The sequence below is a fragment of the Sphaerodactylus townsendi genome, linkage group LG08 (assembly GCF_021028975.2).
Source record: "Sphaerodactylus townsendi isolate TG3544 linkage group LG08, MPM_Stown_v2.3, whole genome shotgun sequence".
NCBI lineage: Eukaryota > Metazoa > Chordata > Lepidosauria > Squamata > Sphaerodactylidae > Sphaerodactylus > Sphaerodactylus townsendi.
The window spans coordinates 82319942-82337428 of record NC_059432.1 but is presented as its reverse complement, the minus strand read 5'-3'; the positions used below and the strand labels follow the sequence as shown (position 1 = coordinate 82337428).

At 41.7% G+C, this 17487-nt stretch overlaps 1 protein-coding gene across 3 annotated transcripts in view; it reads right to left on the bottom strand.

Moving 5' to 3' along the window:
• The window catches only part of FBXO36 (F-box protein 36), a 47284-nt gene that overhangs the window by 19661 nt on the left and 10136 nt on the right, over positions 1-17487 (bottom strand). Inside the window, exon 1 of one of the 3 annotated variants that reach the window (XM_048506501.1) lies at positions 9824-10030. The exons of 1 other annotated variant lie outside the window; for it this stretch is intronic. In XM_048506501.1, the coding sequence (XP_048362458.1) occupies positions 9824-9889 (66 nt within the window). In that variant the 5' untranslated portion in view covers positions 9890-10030. Of the gene's footprint in view, positions 1-1138; positions 1202-9823; positions 10031-17487 lie in introns of those variants that run through there. One more of the 3 variants, XM_048506503.1, reaches the window with a different exon arrangement.

Sequence of the window (17487 nt, the reverse complement as noted above, 5' to 3'; positions counted from 1 at the left end):
AAATGCTGGGAAGCATTAAAGCAGCATTTACTTCTCAAGTTATCTAAAATGAAGATGAAATATAAGTAAAAAGTAAAAGAATCCCCATCTAATCTATCACAACACTCTCACAACAGAGAAGAGTGTTTCTTGGATTGGGACTCATCTTGTCTCAGATGATAGGGGCACCAAAAGCAAGGATGTGAAGATGACCATAATGGTTGGGTAGGTTCATATGGGAGTAGGCAGTTCTTGAGATATCCTGGTATCAAGCTGTTTAAGGATTTAAAGATAAGCACTTTGCATTGGACCCAGAAGCAAATTTGAAACCAATGCAGGTGATTCGAGATCAGTCTATCCAGCACTATGCATCAGTTGAAGCTTCCAGACACTTCTCAAGGAAAGTCCCTTGTAGAGAGTATTGCATTAATCTAATTTAGATTTAGGGCTACTAACTTTGGTTGGAAAATTCCTGGAAATTTTGGGGTAGAGCCTGGAAAGGGCATAAGGGAGATACGTCAGTGAGGTATAAAGCCATCCTCCAAAGCAGGCATTTTTTAAACAGGAAATTGACTTCTGTAGGTTGGAGGTCAGTTTTAATTAGGGGTGTGCATTCAGAAAACCAAAAATATCCCTGAAATATACCTTATCAGTATTTTTAGGGTGTGGTCACCATCCTACATGTATCTGAAAATTTTCAGGATATGGAAAAAATAGTTCCAAAAAGACCCAGAAATATTTGGGATTTATTGGGAAGATCAGGAATCAGAACTTGCAGGCCCCAGAGACTGTTTTTTTCTTACCCCCCTCCCTTTGTTTTTGCATCAGGTGAGTGTGTGTCTATGAACTTGCCAGGTTGCATATGTCAATTTCCAGTGTTTTTGTCAGTTTCAAGAGGTTTTTCTCTGTAATTCTGACTACAATGAGACTTAACTATCAAAGAATTATTAAAACATGTTACTTTTATAAGCCAATAAGTTATTGCAACATCATTATTTACAACCATAATTGGTTCAGAATCCAGTTCACATTACTGAGCCATTGTGGGAAGAACAGTGGTTAAAATGTTGGATGGAGGAAGGCCCAGATTCACATCCCCCATTTACCATGAACTTACTAGATGATTTTGGGCATGACATTTTCTGTCAGACAAACCTACCTCAAGGGATTGTGGTAAGGATGATGAAATAAAGAAGGGAAGATACATCTGCAGTGACTTGAGAACCTTGGAATATAGGCCAGCTGGGGCCTGAAGTTACAACTGAACATCAAGCTATAGAGATCAATTCCTCTGGAGAAAGTGGATCCTTCAGAGAACAGACTCTATATGGTATCACATTCCCACTGAGCTCCTGCTTCTTCCTAAACTCTGCCATCCCAGCCACCACCTTCAAATCTCCAGGAATTTTCCACGCTGGAATTGGTCACCATATGAAAAGAAAAGATGGGTTGAAAGAGTAATAAACAAAACATATATTTTATTTGTGTATTCCAAAAGCAGTAGTTGACCTTTAAAATACTGTAGGCTACAACCTATCAAAGAATTTTGATTTCTTGGACACCGTACCACCGATAATACAAGCAATGAACATTGTGTACTGTTGCTGACCTGATTGTCCGAATGTTCATAATTGTGATTGTGCTAAATTGACTTCTGATGTCTCAGCTACAGTAGCATCTATTACCAGTAAGCAAAGTCTACTAGTAATTTCATTTATTAGAGCCAGTTCCTGAGTGGCACTGTCATTAACAGTTGTATGAGAAGCATAAATCCAGCATATGAATCTATCAAAGCACCTACTGCTTAGGGAAAGCTTCATCTGTTGGATTTCTCTTTCTCACAGGTCCACAAGATACAGGAGATCTGCTAGAAAAAGAGGACAACAACATCTTGTTGAGGTTTTGAGCTTTCAGACTTGTATGCTATGCCTGGAATTCACCAAGGAATTATGGGCAGAGCCTCCCCTACCACAATCATAAAGTAAAGTGGGATGTGTGGTTATATCTCTAGATTCAATGTCTTTATATAAGGCTGCAGTAAGATAAAGTACATTCTTAAGAAACATGTTCAAATTACAGTTTAATCAGGCTGATCAGAGACAGCTCACATTTCAGGGCTGTTAGGAAAAAAAGGTGTTCAGAAAATAAAATCACCATCAAATGTGTAGATGGGAATCAGCCTTCATCCAAGGCAGCAATTTGTGTCTCCTCAAGGAGCCAAAGTACATATTTGCAGCTCACCCTGGGACATGTCATTTGCAGTGAAACTTGCGATGGTTTTTCTTCCCTTGGGGGAATGCAAGCATTTAAACTCTGAGGAAAACCAGACGAACAAATCAAAGATATTTCCTATTAATTACCCATAGCAGTCCTGCCCTGTACAGGGGTTTCTTTGGAAGATGGCTATCTCTTTTTTAAAAAAAACATTTCATTTTAGAGAGTGCTCCCAAAGACAACTGTATAGCTTTGAAACTGGAAGGTTTTGCACACAATCTAAAAAGTGCAATAAATGAGTTAAAAATCCACATTTGGGAATTACACATATTCAGGAGTTTTCAGGCAACATGAAAAGTTCACCAGAGGGCTTTAAGAGATACAAAATAGGGTTATTCATTTGTACTAGAATATATTAAATAAGACGTACCAAAAATAATCATTAGTAGTTAGTAAAGCCCCACTAGCAGGACAGAACTTTGCAGTATCCCCATCTGGCAGCGGCCCACACTGGGTGCTCTGAAATGCAACTTCAAGTTGTTAGGAGATCCTGAAGCACAGCGTAAGACATAATGTGTGTGTATCAAGGACCTGAGCCTTTAAATGCAGTTTCTTGTTCTTTCAAAAATTGGTTCAGGCTTTAGGCCTAGTTAAGAATAGAAAAGTTTCCAACTGAAAATATCCAGAGCTGTATTGTGAAATCCAGCAAGCGGTGACCTTTAGAAACCAAGATAACAGCCCCCAGGTGCAGGGAGAGAACTGGTCTCCTAGCATCCTCAAGGACAAGAAGAAGCACATTCCAGCCAGCCAGCAGGACAAAATCATGGTGGTAACAGTGCCTTTAAAAGTAGGGGCTGCTAGACTCAGCTGCAGATGAGTCCAGTGACTCCATCAAACTTCTCTGACCCTCCTGGTCACATGGCCAGCAATAGGGTTACCTGGTCAATTGGCACAATTGACCATGCATCTGATGGGTCAAGTAACATCATGCCAATTTAGACTCCTGGGCATATAGATTGAGCCTTCATCCTAGTTTTGATCCCTGATCCTTGAACCTGTCTTGTGGATGAGTCTTGCTGACTGGAAACCTGATTGCTCCTGGACAAGCATGGACGCAAAAAGATGAAGGACTTCAGTTTTTGTGGTAACATCTGGTATTTGAACCAATGCTATTACTGAGTAGCTATCCCTTTTGAATTAGACTTTTTATTTGTGTTCTTTTATTGGTATTCTTTTATTGTTTTTATAGTTTTTTATTGGTATTCCTTGTGCAATTTTAATAAATCACTTCAATTATACTCTTCTTTGTCTTCAGAAGGCTTCCATCTAATTTCAGTACATTGGCCTGATTGGCTACTTAAGTTAACTGTTTTCTTGTGAAATTTGCTTTGGAAATAGTCTACTTAGCAGGGGTGACTTTCTTGACTTTAATTCCAGGTAGGTTAGAAGATCATTCCTTGGTTTCCGGCTGTTTTGGTAGTTAAAGAGACTGGTGACATTTACCTAGACTCACAGCCCCGGGTGGGTGGGGACGGTGCTGTGGGGTTCTGGTGGCATGGTGTAAGTTGGAGCCCCAGGCTGCAGCAGAGTTCCCTCCTAAGCCACGGTGAAAGTTGACCAATGTCAGCTCCAGTCCTGGGAGTGCCTCTTGAACACCCCTGCTGCACCAATGGAGCTGGCGTCCCAGAGATTTCAGAGGGCCACCATGCCCATCTGCTGGCATCTTTGCTTCTCTGTTGGGGTAAGTGCCCTGGAAAGGACAAATCCACCAGCTCTGCACCACTCCCTCAAGCTATTTTTGCCCCCACCCACCCAAGGGCTGTAGGTATGGAGATTCACATCTCAGGGTTTTTTAATTTGTGTGTTAAGTAACTGCTCATTCCATGAACTCCTGTGGACTAGGGGTTCTGAGCAGGTGATACGCAGCAAGAGGTATAAATTGGTAAAAACCTTGCTCTTTTTGCCGACTCTAGTGCCTTTTGCTGGCAGATAACAAAATTTGAATCAAATCCTATTTTTTGGTCAACCATTTGCATTTCATTACAAATATATCTAAAGACTACATGATGAATGATGCAATTGTACAGCAACGTGAACATGACAGCCAGCTAAAGTACTTTTTCTACAATTACTAACAGTGAAGCATCAAGCTGTCTAGGTATTTAAATGAGTCTTATATATTTTAGTTAGCATGAGCGTGAAGATCTGATTGAAAAAGAAACACCATAAAAATTACATTATGCATTACTAAAACATGGGTTAGATGTGTCATGAACCAATAAATGATGGCCAGAAATTATATCATTTAAACATATTTTTTCTGCTTCATAGTATTGAAAGAATCACTGTTTATCTGATTTGAAGGACTTTCTGCAGCAAACCCTTCAAAACCGTCACAGTAGAGTAATTACTGAATTGAACACAGCATTTGCAAAAGAGAGATTGAGTGAAATTTGACAGTGCCACAGTTGCCTGCAATACAAACGAACATTTTCCTATCCTGATGCAGGTGCTGATCAAACTGGTTTGGCAGGCTTTTCAGTGTGCCTTGAGATAAACTGGATTGTTCTCCTTTCAGCAGATGTGTGTACTAATTCAAAAGATTTATGTACTAATGGGCACCTATTGGCGAATGCCTGTGATGTTATTGAGCTAATTAACACATCTCCTTCACCCCAATTTCTACAGCAGTCTGCAACTGTTACATGATGTGTTATTTTTTTCTAGTAAGGTACAGATATGTTCATATGGACTGTCTAAAGTAGCATAACTGTGCCAAAGGCCTCTATTTTAAAGCAGCATATGCCATTACAAAACATGTATTGCTATGCAAGTGCACACTTGAATTTCTTTCTCAGAACACCATCATGGTTAGCAAAATAAAACTGGTCTGAGACTAACATGTTTAAAGATCAGACATGGACATGGTGTCTTGTAATAGAGGAACTGAAGCTGTATAAAGAATCACATGTGGCACTTTATTCTTGCATTTATACTCCGCCCTTCCTCTAGGGCTCAGGGTGGCAACAACACCAGAATCATACAATAAAATCATAATAAATAGTTAAAACAGTGTAAAACAATACTAAAAACCTAAGTCCAAATGGCAACTTACACATCATGATAAATCCCACCCCCTCCCCGGGAGGCCAGGAAAATATGTTAACCTGGCTGGTCATCTGGGAAAGCCCGGTGGAATAGCTCCGTTTTACAGGCCCTGTGGAAACTATTCAAGTCCTGCAGGGCCCTGATCTCAAACGGGAGCATATTCCACCAGATAGGGGTCAGGACTGAAAAGGCCCTGGCCCTTGTCGAGGCCAGCCAGATAGTTTTCAGGCCAGGGATTTCCAGAAGGTTCCCTTCCGAGGAGCACAGGGACTTACTAGGACAGTATGAGGAGAGATGGTCTCTGAGGTATGCAGGTCCAAGACCACTCATGGCCTTAAAGGTCAAAACCAGAACCCTGAAAATAACCCAGTACTCGATAGGCAGCCAATGAAGATGGAAAAGGACAGCTACGGTGCCTACTCATGGCTGCATGCTAAACAAGTTTCAACTTCCAGATCAGATTCAAGGGCAGGCCAGCGTAGTTACAATAATCCAGTCTGGAAGTGACCGTTGCATGGATCACTGTGGCCAGGTCAGAATGGGAGCAATATGGGGCCAGCTGTCTTGCTTGGTGGAGATGGTAAAACGCAGCCTGAGCTGTTTTCGCAACCCGGGCCTCTAGGGAAATCCCAGAGTCCAGGATAACCCCCAGGCTAGTCACTGATGAGGCCAGGTGTAATACCTCGCTGTCCAGTACAGGCAAACTAAAATTGGCCAGCATCTCCCTGTGATTCACCCACAGGACCTCCGACTTTGCTGGATTCAGTTTCAACCTGCTAGCTCTCAACCAACCAGCCACAGCCTCCAAACACCGTTGGAGAGCATCAGGGGCCGAGTTCGGTCTGCCCGCCATCGTAAGGACAAGTTGAGTGTCATCTGCATATTGATGACACCGCAGCCCAAAGCTCCAGACCAGCTTGGCCAGGGAGTGCATATAGATATTAAAAAGCTTCAGGGAGAGGATTGTCCCCTGCGGAACCCCACATTCAATGGGGAATCACTTGGAGCTCTCCTCCTCTGACATCACCTGCTGTCCCCAGTTCTCGGAGAAATGAGGTAATCCCACTCAAGGCTGTCCCCTGTACCCCGACATCGGTGAGGCAGTGGACCAGAAGGTTGTGATCTACTGTGTCGAACGCTGCAGTGAGATCTAACAACACCAGCAGCGCCGAACCGCCTCTGTCTAACTGGCACAGGAGCTCATCCACAACAGCAACCAAAACTGTCTCAGTTCCATAATCAGGGTGGAAGCAGGACTGGAAGGGATCCAACACTTTGGTATCTTCCAGGAACTTCTGCAGTTGACCCGCCACCGCTCTCTCAATTACCTTACCAGGAACGGAAGGTTTGATACTGGTCGGTAATTGGCCAAGTCTTGAGGATCTAAATTTGGTCTTTTAAGAAGGGGGTAGACCCCTTTAACTGCTTCTTTCAACCGACCTGGGAAGGCTCCGTGCTCAAGAGAGCTGTTAACAGTATCCAACAGGTGGCTCCGTAGCTCCCCCCCACAAGCTTTCACTAGCCAGGAGGGGCATAGGTCAAAAGGACAAGTGGTAGCTCTAACAGCTGACAGAAGCCTGTCCACCTCGGAGGGAGTAAGCAAGCTGAAATGGTCAAAACTAGGAACAAAAGATGAGCAAGGGGCTTTCAGTTCTTTTATTGTATCTAAGGATTGTATTGTGTCCAAGGATTCTGTTTAACATTGTGATGTGACGTAGGTATATATTTAGAAAGTAATTTATGTTCAAGGAAGTTCGGGCAGTATGAAACCAAGCCCCTCAGGTGTTTTTAGTCCAGTCTTTGCTGTCTTCAGTTTTCTGCCTCACCTGTAGCTTTAAGGGAACAGTACCATCAAGACTGTGGAAAATATTTGTATTTAATAAGCCAAGTGCACGTAGAAGGCAGAAACAGAGGCTTGAGTGGGCAGCGAAAAGGAAAATTGCCAGAATAGCCTCATGCTATGGCAAGAGGCTTCACACCTTTGGGGAGTTAATTCTTGCAGGGATTCACTCTCTTCCCAGCTGTCGGTCTACTTATGTTAAGGAAGGAGATTTAGTTAGGCCTTTTCCGCATGGGCCAATAAACACAGGCTAACAACTGTATAAACCTCATTTTTTGGGGGGGGGGGACTTCGCATGGATCCCACTCCTAACACAAGTCTGCTGCATGTCCCCCCCCCCAAAACCCTGGGTTTTTCAAGAATCACACTATCTGCGATTATTTTGTTTTAACACGACTTGCAGCCGCTCCTGAGCAAACAGTGGCCAAGAAGCGATTTCAGCGGCTGCACTTCCCTCTGTTTTCCAAGATCCCACCTGGCAGCTGTGTATCCACACAAGGACACGGGGGCATTAGCATGGCTACAGGGATCCATACCTGCTTGCCCGCGTAGCTATGCAGTGGAGGTGAGGTTTTTTTTTAAAAAAACGCACCTCTGTGCTATGGTAACCCGCATTGCTTCTGCCCACTGCCTGCACAGAGGCATGCCTTGACAGCAACGTCAGTTGCTTTATCCTTACTGCAACCCGCTGTACTTTGCCTGTGCAGAAGGCACCTTTGTCTGGTTGCAACAAATGTGCTTCACTGAGAAGCTCCATGCATCTGGTTCCCTGCCCGGCTTCTCTGAACTTCAGTTCTCAGCCTCCGTGTCTGTCTGAACTCCCAGACTGCTTTGACCTCTGGACTGTTTGACCACGCCTGTGCCTGCCTGGACTTTGGACGGTCTGACCATACCTGTGCCTGCTGCCAGATTCCTGCCTTGAACTTGGATGGTCTGATCACATCTCTGCCTGCTGCCTACTGCGGCCCCTAGACTGACTGACCATGCCGTAGTTGACACCTGCTAGCACCACACCAAATGAGCTTCCATTACAAAGTGGTAATTCAAACCTGTAGTATGAAACTCTAACCATTACACCACACTGATTTTTATAGGGTGGATGCTGTTGAACAAGCTTAACATTTTCAACCATTTTAACCCTCCAATGTATTTCCATTTAAAGTTTAGATTTTTCTTTCTGCAAATTTTTCTTCCTGTCTTGTCTGTTCATGGTTCCAATCTCTGGATTTAAAAATTCACAAATCTGGCCATGTTGAGACGTCATACCAAACAGATTGAAGCTAGACTAGAATATATGTTTGCTTAAATTAAGTTGTTCATTTATTTGGAGACTCACAAGTAACCATAACAATGAGCACAAAGAAACTATATAACAGATTGTGACTCATGAATCTTGGCACAATTATCTGACAATTTTCAACTAGCGTACAATAGCACTACATTTATTGGATATGTTGGAAATCCTAAAAGTGATCTTTTAGAATGTGTGTGTGTGTACATGTATATTCTAAAAGATCACTTTTAGGATTTCCAACATATCCAATAAACTTTTAGGATTTCGAACATATCCAATAAACACACACACACACACACACACACACACAATCAGTTGGGTAAGTTACAGTGGATTGCTTGTGGCTGAAAAACAAAGTGAAATAAATTAATTAGTCATGTAGTCCAAGAGCCTAAGCTGCCACCTAATTATACACCAGCAGAAAGAATTAATGCCTGCTAATTGAAGTATGTCTCCAACTGTCATAGTAAAAAACAACAACACACAAAACAAAACAAAGACAACCCTAGCCATCCAGATCAGCTTCAGTGGCATAGAATAACTCTGTCTCTAGATCATCAAGGAGGCTTTTTAAAATCTCTCTAGATGGCATATATACATACAGATAATTTTGTATTGGTTAATTTGTTTTAGTAACCATATCTTAGCACTCTTCTACAGAAGTTTATCATGTAAATAAAGGAAGTTTTAGAATCTTTCACTTCAGATGCCATATTCCTGAAGCCATTTAACTCTGGTTTTGGGAGTGACATTCAATTTCCCAAAGAATTCCTAATTCCCAAAGAATAATAAAGGCAGAAAATGAATCGGTGTATTCCATAAACATTGATTTCTGGGCCACAAGAAAATGCTACACACTGCAGTAATATTTATTTATAAAACTTACTGATCATCTCCCTGTTAAAAGACATAAAGGTAGCATACATTGTTAAGATGGTAATTAAAATAACAAAAAAAGCAAACAATAAAGAGCTAAAAAAAATTCAAATGTCTATAAATAATTTTCAGTTATGACTATTTCTCTAAAGCTGTGAGAATGCTAAGGGTCACTGCTCCATAACTTACACAGAAGTACCATTTATGAGAAAGTGTGGCTTCACTTGAGGGCTTGTACAGACAGTTATCACTATTTTCATGGTTTCAGAAGGTTTTGTTTGTTTAGGTTGCACTGGCTTCCTGTATAGCAGCCATTTGGAGCCAGACATTCTCACAAGTGCTGCCTGGCTGTGAGTCAAAGGGCAGTCCTGAATGCTTCAAAGATACTTGTACAGTGTGAACCAGATCTCAGGGGCTGCACTTCAAGTTCTCTATATAGTTACATCATTTAATTCAATAAAATTATGAACAAAACAAGTTACTAAAAGAGAAATACAGAAACTAAGATGTACCTGTACTGGGCTGCCCTGTTCTGCATTATATTGAACTTCATACTGGATTGCTCTTGAAGATGGCATAAAAATGGCAGATGATTCAGAATTCTGCAGCCTGATTACTTTCAGGATGGAGCCAACAGGAACATATTTTGCCTATTTTTTAAATACTATATAGGGTGCCAGTTAGTTTCCAAGTTTCATTCAAGGTGCTAGTTGAGACTGTTACCGGCAAAACCCTTTATGGCCTAGGTTCCTCATATCTGAAGGACTGTCTCTTCCCATATGTCCTGGTGTGCAACTGCAGTCCTGAGATAGCCACCTGCCACACACACTTTGATTAGCCTGCCTGGTATCAGTTAGTGCCTGTGCTTTTCCCACTGTAGCTACCACTTCTTGAGAGGGTGGGGTGGGTGCCATCTCTATAAATATTTAGACAGTGTAGCATGGCCATTTAATGGGGTTCAGAATACAGGTATCTTTTAAGGGGGAGGGAGTTATTTTAGGGTTCTACTTCATTCTTCATGTTTTGCAAACCACCATAAGGAAAGGTGGGTTGTAAATATCAAAATAAATATCAATAACTGGTTAGGCACAGGCTGTTAAGCTAAGGTTACAGAATGTTGTTTTTAAATTTTATTTTACAAAATGTATAACTTGCCTTTCTGCCCTCACAGGAGCTAGCCAGGCTGCTAACAAAGTACAACTACATAGTAAAATCACATATTAAAATTACTTGAAACCAACCTCACCACAAATTATTAAAATACATACAAAGGCATAAACAATTAACAATTGGTCAGGAGGAAGCATCCATGAGAAAATACCAAATGAAACAAAAAAGTCTTCACCTGCTGGCAGAATATGGCAAAAGAAGGGGACAGATGAATCTCCCTAGGCCTGTGGTGGTGAACCTTTGGCACTCCAGATGTTATGGACTACAATTCCCATCAGCCCCTGCCAGCATGGCCAATTGGCCATGCTAGCAGGGGCTGATGGGAATTGTAGTCCATAACATCTGGAGTGCCAAAGGTTCGCCACCACTGCCCTAGGCCCTAGGGAAACAGTTCCAGGGTTAAGCATTATACCAAAATTGCAGATTGTATTGTAAAAATACAGCAGTTTTTGGGAGCCACATTTTCTGGCAAGTCAATCTATAGGCAGATAATAGAAGATGACTTTGGATTTATACCCCACCCTTCTCTCCTGTAAGGAGTCTTAAAGCGTAGCACAAATTCCTTCCCTTCCTCTCCCCACAACAGACACCTTGTGAGGTAGCTGGGGCTGAGGCCCTTTCCGCACAGCAAAATGTATAGCGGGTTGCAGTCAGGATAAAATAACCCACTTTCCTGTTTTTGCATTTGTACGCATCCGTGCAGGCAGTGATTGGAGCCCATGGAAACAATGTGGGTTGCTGTCATGCCTTTGCATGGAGCCACGCCTGTTTTTATTTAACTCCCACTGATGCGTAGCTACACAGGCATGCACAAATGAACCCCCCAAACCATGCTGACATCTCATGATACCATGATATGACCCTTTGTGCATGGCTACACAGATGTAAGCTGGGAAATTTTTGTAAAAAAGAAAAGCACAGCCAAAAGCTCGCAAGTGGCTGCAACCTGGGATTTAAAAAAAGACTCATGGATCATGCAATTCTCAAAAAACCCAGTTTGGGGGAAATAACATGGGGCAGACTCGCTTTTGGAGCGGGATCTGTGCGAAGTTCCCCCTCAAAACGGGTTTTTTATTGTCCTTAACCCATGTTTATTGACCCGTGCGGAAGGGGCCTGAGAGAACTGTGACTGGCTTAAGGTCACCCAGCAGGCAAACAAATCTAGTTCACCAGATAAGAGTCAGCTACGCATGTGAAGGAGCGTGGAATCAAACCTGGTTCTCCAGATTAGCATCTACCCCTCTTAACCACAAATTCATCAACTTTACTCACCAGTACCAGCATGGTCATAACGATTACAATATACTCCCCTACTCTTAATTATGCTCTTGAAGAGGTTCTCTGTCCTGACAATAGCAGAGCAACCTACACCAAGGGCATACATCTGTGGCTGGCATCTGCAGAGGTGTATCACAGAGGGACACAGTGTGTAACAGACTTCCCTCTGTGATACACCTCTGAAGATGCCAGCCACAGATGCAGGCGAAACGTTAGGAACAAGATCCACCAGACCACGGCCACACAGCCCGGAAAACCCACCACAACCAGTTGAGTCCGGCCATGAAAGCCTTCGACAATTGGCTAACAATCTTCTACTATTCTTATATCTGGAGGAAAATTAAAGATAAAATTATAAAAATTAAAGATAAAATTAATTTTATCATTAAAGATAAAATTATAAAACATGTACAAAAGCAAGACCTGCTGAGAAAGAGTCAGCATGGCTTTTGCAGAGGCAAATCCTGTCTTACAAACTTACTAGAGTTCTTTGAGGATGTAAATAGGCATGTGGATAAGGGGGAACCAGTGGACATTGTCTACTTGGATTTCCAAAAGGCTTTTGACAAGTTCCTCACCAGAGACTATTGAGAAAACTCAGCAATGAAGGAATAAGAGGGGAAGTCCTCCTATGGATTAAAAACTGGTTGAGAAACAGGAAGCAAAGAGTGGGTGTAAATGGGAAATTCTCACAATGGAGAGAGATGTGGAGTGGTGTCCCCAAGGATCGTATTGGGACCAGTGCTCTTTAACCTATTCATAAATGACCTGGAAGTAGAGGGTGGGTAAGCGTGGTGTAAGTTTGCAGATGATACCAAATTATGTAGGGTGGTGAGAACCACAAAGGATTGCGAGGAGCTCCAAGCGGACCTTGATAAATTAGGTGAGTGGGCTAAGAAATGGCAAATGCAGTTCAATGTAGCAAAATGCAAAGTGATGCACATAGGGGCAAAAAATCCAAACTTCACATACACGCTACAGGGGTCAGTGCTATCAGTCACAGACCAGGAAAGGGATTCGGGCGTCTTAATTGATAGTTCCATGGGAATGTCAACTCAATATATGGCAGCTGTGAAAAAGGCAAACTCTATGCTGGGGATAATCAGGAAAGGAATTGATAATAAAACTGCAAAGATTGTCATGCCCTTATATAAAGCCGTTAGATGCGACCACACTTGGAGTACTGTGTTCAGTTCTGGTCACCACATCTCAAAAGGATATTGAAGAGATAGAAAAAAGTGCAGAGAAGGGCAGCTTTGAGGATGATTGAGGGACTGGAGCACCTTCCTTATGAGGAAAGGCTGCAGCGTTTGGGACTCTTTAGTTTGGAGAGGAGACGTCTGAGGGGGGATATGATTGAAGTCTATAAAATTATGCATGGGGTAGAAAATGTTGACAGAGAGAAATTTTTGTCTCTTTCTCACAATACTAGAACCAGGGGGCATTCATTATGAAAATGCTGGGGAAGAATTAGAACTAATAAAGGAAACACTTCTTCACGCAACGTGTGATTGGTGTTTGGAATATGCTGCCACAGGAGGTGGTGATGGCCACTAACCTGGATAGCTTTAAAAGGGGCTTGGACAGATTTATGGAGGAGAAGTCAATTTATGGCTACCAATCTTGATCCTCTTTGATCTGAGATTGCAAATGCCTTAACAGTCCAGGTGCTTGGGAGCAACAGCCGCAGAAGGCCATTGCTTTCACATCCTACATGTGAACTCCCAAAGGCACCTGGTGGGCCACTGCGAGTAGCAGAGAGCTGGACTAGATGGACTCTGGTCTGATCCAGCTGGCTTGTTCTTATGTTCTTATGTTCTTAAAATAAAAACACAGGAAGAATGCAACTGGGCAAGAACTTATATGCTATTATTATGTTCCGTAATGAATGGCTGATTAAACTCTTCTGACATTGATGGTAGGTATGGAATATACAGGAATATTTACTAATGTCTGCAGATTAGCAGAGTTTAAAGCTAGTGATTCACTAAACTCAGATAATCTAAAAACCTGAAAAAACTCTTAGGATTTTTTCATGTTTTTAATTTATTGAAAAACCCAGACTATTCAATAAAGTTGAGAAACCTGGGAGCTGATAAAGCTGAACATAATTCAGCTTTTTGTAGTGGTGCGTTTGTGTGGGAGGGAAGAGAACTGAATGCTTTCCCAAGTCCTTTGGGGCTTGCAAAATGGTGGTGTGGGGAGCAGGAGGATGAGAGAACTGAATGCTGTGCTTGGCTTAGCCAAACACCACATTAAGTTCTTCCCATTTCTACTGCCGCTTCCCAAGCCCTCAGGACTTGGGTAATGGGGGTGAGGGGTGGGAGAGCTAAATGCTGCATTCAGTTGTACTGAGTCCAACATTCAGTTGCAGTTCTCACTGCTAAGGCTTCTCAAGTCCATGTGGTGGGGAGAACTAAAAATTTTTGGGTTCAGGCTCTTAAAACCTGAAAATTCTGTAAAAAAAACCTGAATAAAGTAATTGGTTATCGTCTTTATTCTGCTTCAGCAAAAATTTCCAGGTTTTTAAAACCCAAACCCAAAATTTGCAGAGAAAAATTATCAGTTCTCACCCCTATTTAGAATTGCTTTTCTAAAGAAAAACAGGTGTGATAAAATCACGCATTGGGATAGAGGGATTCAGCACAGAATCTGAAGAAATCAGATGACTATTAAGCACCCAGAAGTCTCAGATGGCCAAAGCAGATAGCCTTATTGTGTTCAAATAATTGCTTGCTTAGTAACTTAGTTGCACAACCCCCTTCTAAGGATCTTAGGGCTCAGGCAAGTCATTAATGGGAGAAGGCATTCCTTTAGATATCCAGGGCCCAAGCCATTGAGGGTTTTATAAGTAAAGGTAAAATCTTGAATTGGGTTTGGTAGCCAATTGGCAGCCAGTGCGGTTCTTCTAAGACTGGCGCGATGTGCATCCAGCCAGAAGTACCCATTAGCAGTCTCGCTGCCGTCTTCTGTACTAGCCACAGCTTCCAAACCATCTTCAAGGGCTCAGGAAGCTGACTAAAGCTGTCCCTGCCCCCAGAAATGCTGCCATGCAATTCCCCAACATGAGCATGAGTGCTTCTGCACTGGCGTAAATGTCTCTTAAACCACTGCAAGTGGCATTTATGTCAGTGTTGGGGTCATGCTGTCTCCTGAGTGATTTTGCTCCCACCCCAGGATAGAAATATAATTCCTCACTAAGATAAAAAAAAGACTGAACTGGAAGATCAAATAATTCTTTTAAATAATGTGTAAGGAATTAGGTTGAATAAAAATTAAAGGTTCAGATTTTCTGGAACTTGTGAATTCTGATGTCGCCAAGCCTATTCAAGGCACCTACGGCTCTGGTTGGATGGAAAACAAAAATCTTCAACTCCCTGCACTGCCAATCATCTGTCAGGATAGTTAATGTTTACACCACCCATGTTCACTCTAGTGGCTGCCTTTTCCTGCAATCTGATCTTACTCATTTCCGGCTTATGCTAAACATTCCAGTTGCCAGTATTATTACAAAATACTTCCTCTTTCTATTATCCTTGGTGCGCACTGCTATACAATACTGCTATTTGAAAGTTATTTTTTATTTTAGAATCTTCCTAAAGAGGGAGGACGTTTTATGACATTTCCATGAATCAGTTCTCAGTAAGTTCTGAACAGATCTCTCCCTTGCCTCCAATTTTACAGTCTTAAAGCTGAAGAATATTTTGTGAGCTTTCTGTGAATCAGTTCTCAAGAAGTTTTGGGCAGGTAGAAGTTTTGTTCTGCAGTAGAAGGGCAAGATTCAAGTCCAGTAGCACCTTAAAGATTAAGAAGATTTCTAGGCAATAAGCTTTTGAGGGCCAAAGCTCCTGTTGTTTTCAGGACTTTTCTGAAAATATTTTGAGACTGGAAAGGCTAAACCTTTTGGGGGTGGAGGAGAAGAGCTTGGAAGTCACACAGTTGGTCTTTAGCAGAAGTTATTTTGCTTATCCTTATTAACTTGCAGAAAAATAAAGCTCTTTCAAGCAATCATGGTTTGATAGTAGCCCATGAGATTTTTTTTAACAATATTATCTAAAAATCTATATGAAGAATTCTTCTGGGGGAAAAACTTCTGCTGCATTTACCATTAGGCTGAATCACTGTGTTCCCTAAAACACAAACTGTAAAAACAAAGTAGCAGGTCACTTCAGTAAGATAGATGGTTTTATATCTAATTTTTCCCAGGTTTTTGAATTGAGCTTTAATGCATTCTTGCCTCTAGCAGTTAGTTCTGTATTTCCTGACAGTGATTTTAAAACATTGTTATACATTGTTAAAACAGTGATTCTAATTGCATTTTGTTTTAAGAGGACCATGTTTCAGACTGATATGAAAGATCGTATTGTGATTTTGAGAGCCAGGGTAGCACAGTGGTTAAGAAAGTCAAGCTCTAGTCTGGAGAACTGGGTTCAATTCCTCACTTTTCCACATGAAACCTGCTGAATGACCTTGGGCCAGTCACAGTTCTCTCAGAACTCTATCAGCACACAAAGAGGCAGACAATGGCATACCATCTCAGAAAGTCTCTTGCCCTGAGAGTCCTACAGGGTCACCATAAGTTAGATATGACTTGATGACACTTTATATACACACTGTGATTTTATGGTTTTTTTCCATTTGTTAGCAGGTCTTGGTGGCCCTTGTGAGGTCAGAAAGGCAGGTAACAGATTGTGTAAAACCAACTGAGCAACAAATATAATGGTATAAGAAAAATAGAAAAGGAATTAAGCTCTTGATTGTATGACATAACAAAATGTATTCATACCATACTGCTGTCACATTTCAACTTTTTAAATGCCATTCTATTTTATTTAAATGGCGATTGCTTCATGAAGCACCATTTAAGTAGTATGGAATGACACTGATACAATTGAAACATGGAAATAGTGTGGAACAGTGGTTAGATTTTTAAGTTTAGATATCGGAGACTGTGATGGACCTGAAGGGAAAATCAGCCACTCAGATGAACCCATAGGAGTGCTTCTCCAAGCAGCCAATCACCTTCAAGAAGGTAGATGAGATGTTTGGAGAGAACATAGGAGAAGAGAAGGAACAGAGTTCTGCCTCTGGGTGAGAGCAGTGTGACACCTCAGATTTGACTCAGAAAAAAGACCAGACAGAATGAAGGGTAGCTCTGCCAGATAGTATAGCAGAGTGGTTTAGCTTTATCTCTGGGACAGAAGAGTGCTTGATTGTTAGGCCTCTCTAGTGATGAGCAGACTTAGTACAATTTACACTGCAGTTTTTTGCAGAGTTACTCCAGTCTAAGCCAACTGAAACAAAGGGGGTTAGACTTGAGTAACTCTCTTAAGACTTGCACTGTTAGTCTGACTCTGGGAAAAAGACAGGTTGGTGAGGATGGAGTCTTGTGTGTGAGTGAGGATCCAAGCTAGCGGCTGGTCAATAAAAGTCTGTGCTCAAAAGCATTGTCAACTACTCTTTGAAGTCATAACCAGTTTCAATTTTTTTTGTGCCTCAGTCAGGTTTCTACCTGTGCTGCTGGTCTACTCCTGTAAAACCAACCTGTAAATAAGTAAATCTTCTTAGTGCACAATTATATAATTGAAGAATATACAGCTATGCAGATTTGCATATAGAAGTTAAAAATACAGGAAACAATCAGGTAGAAGAACCCAATTGAATGGAACAGAATATCTGCAAATATTTATTGCTTGTTAAATTTGAATAAGAAAACCCACTGAAACCT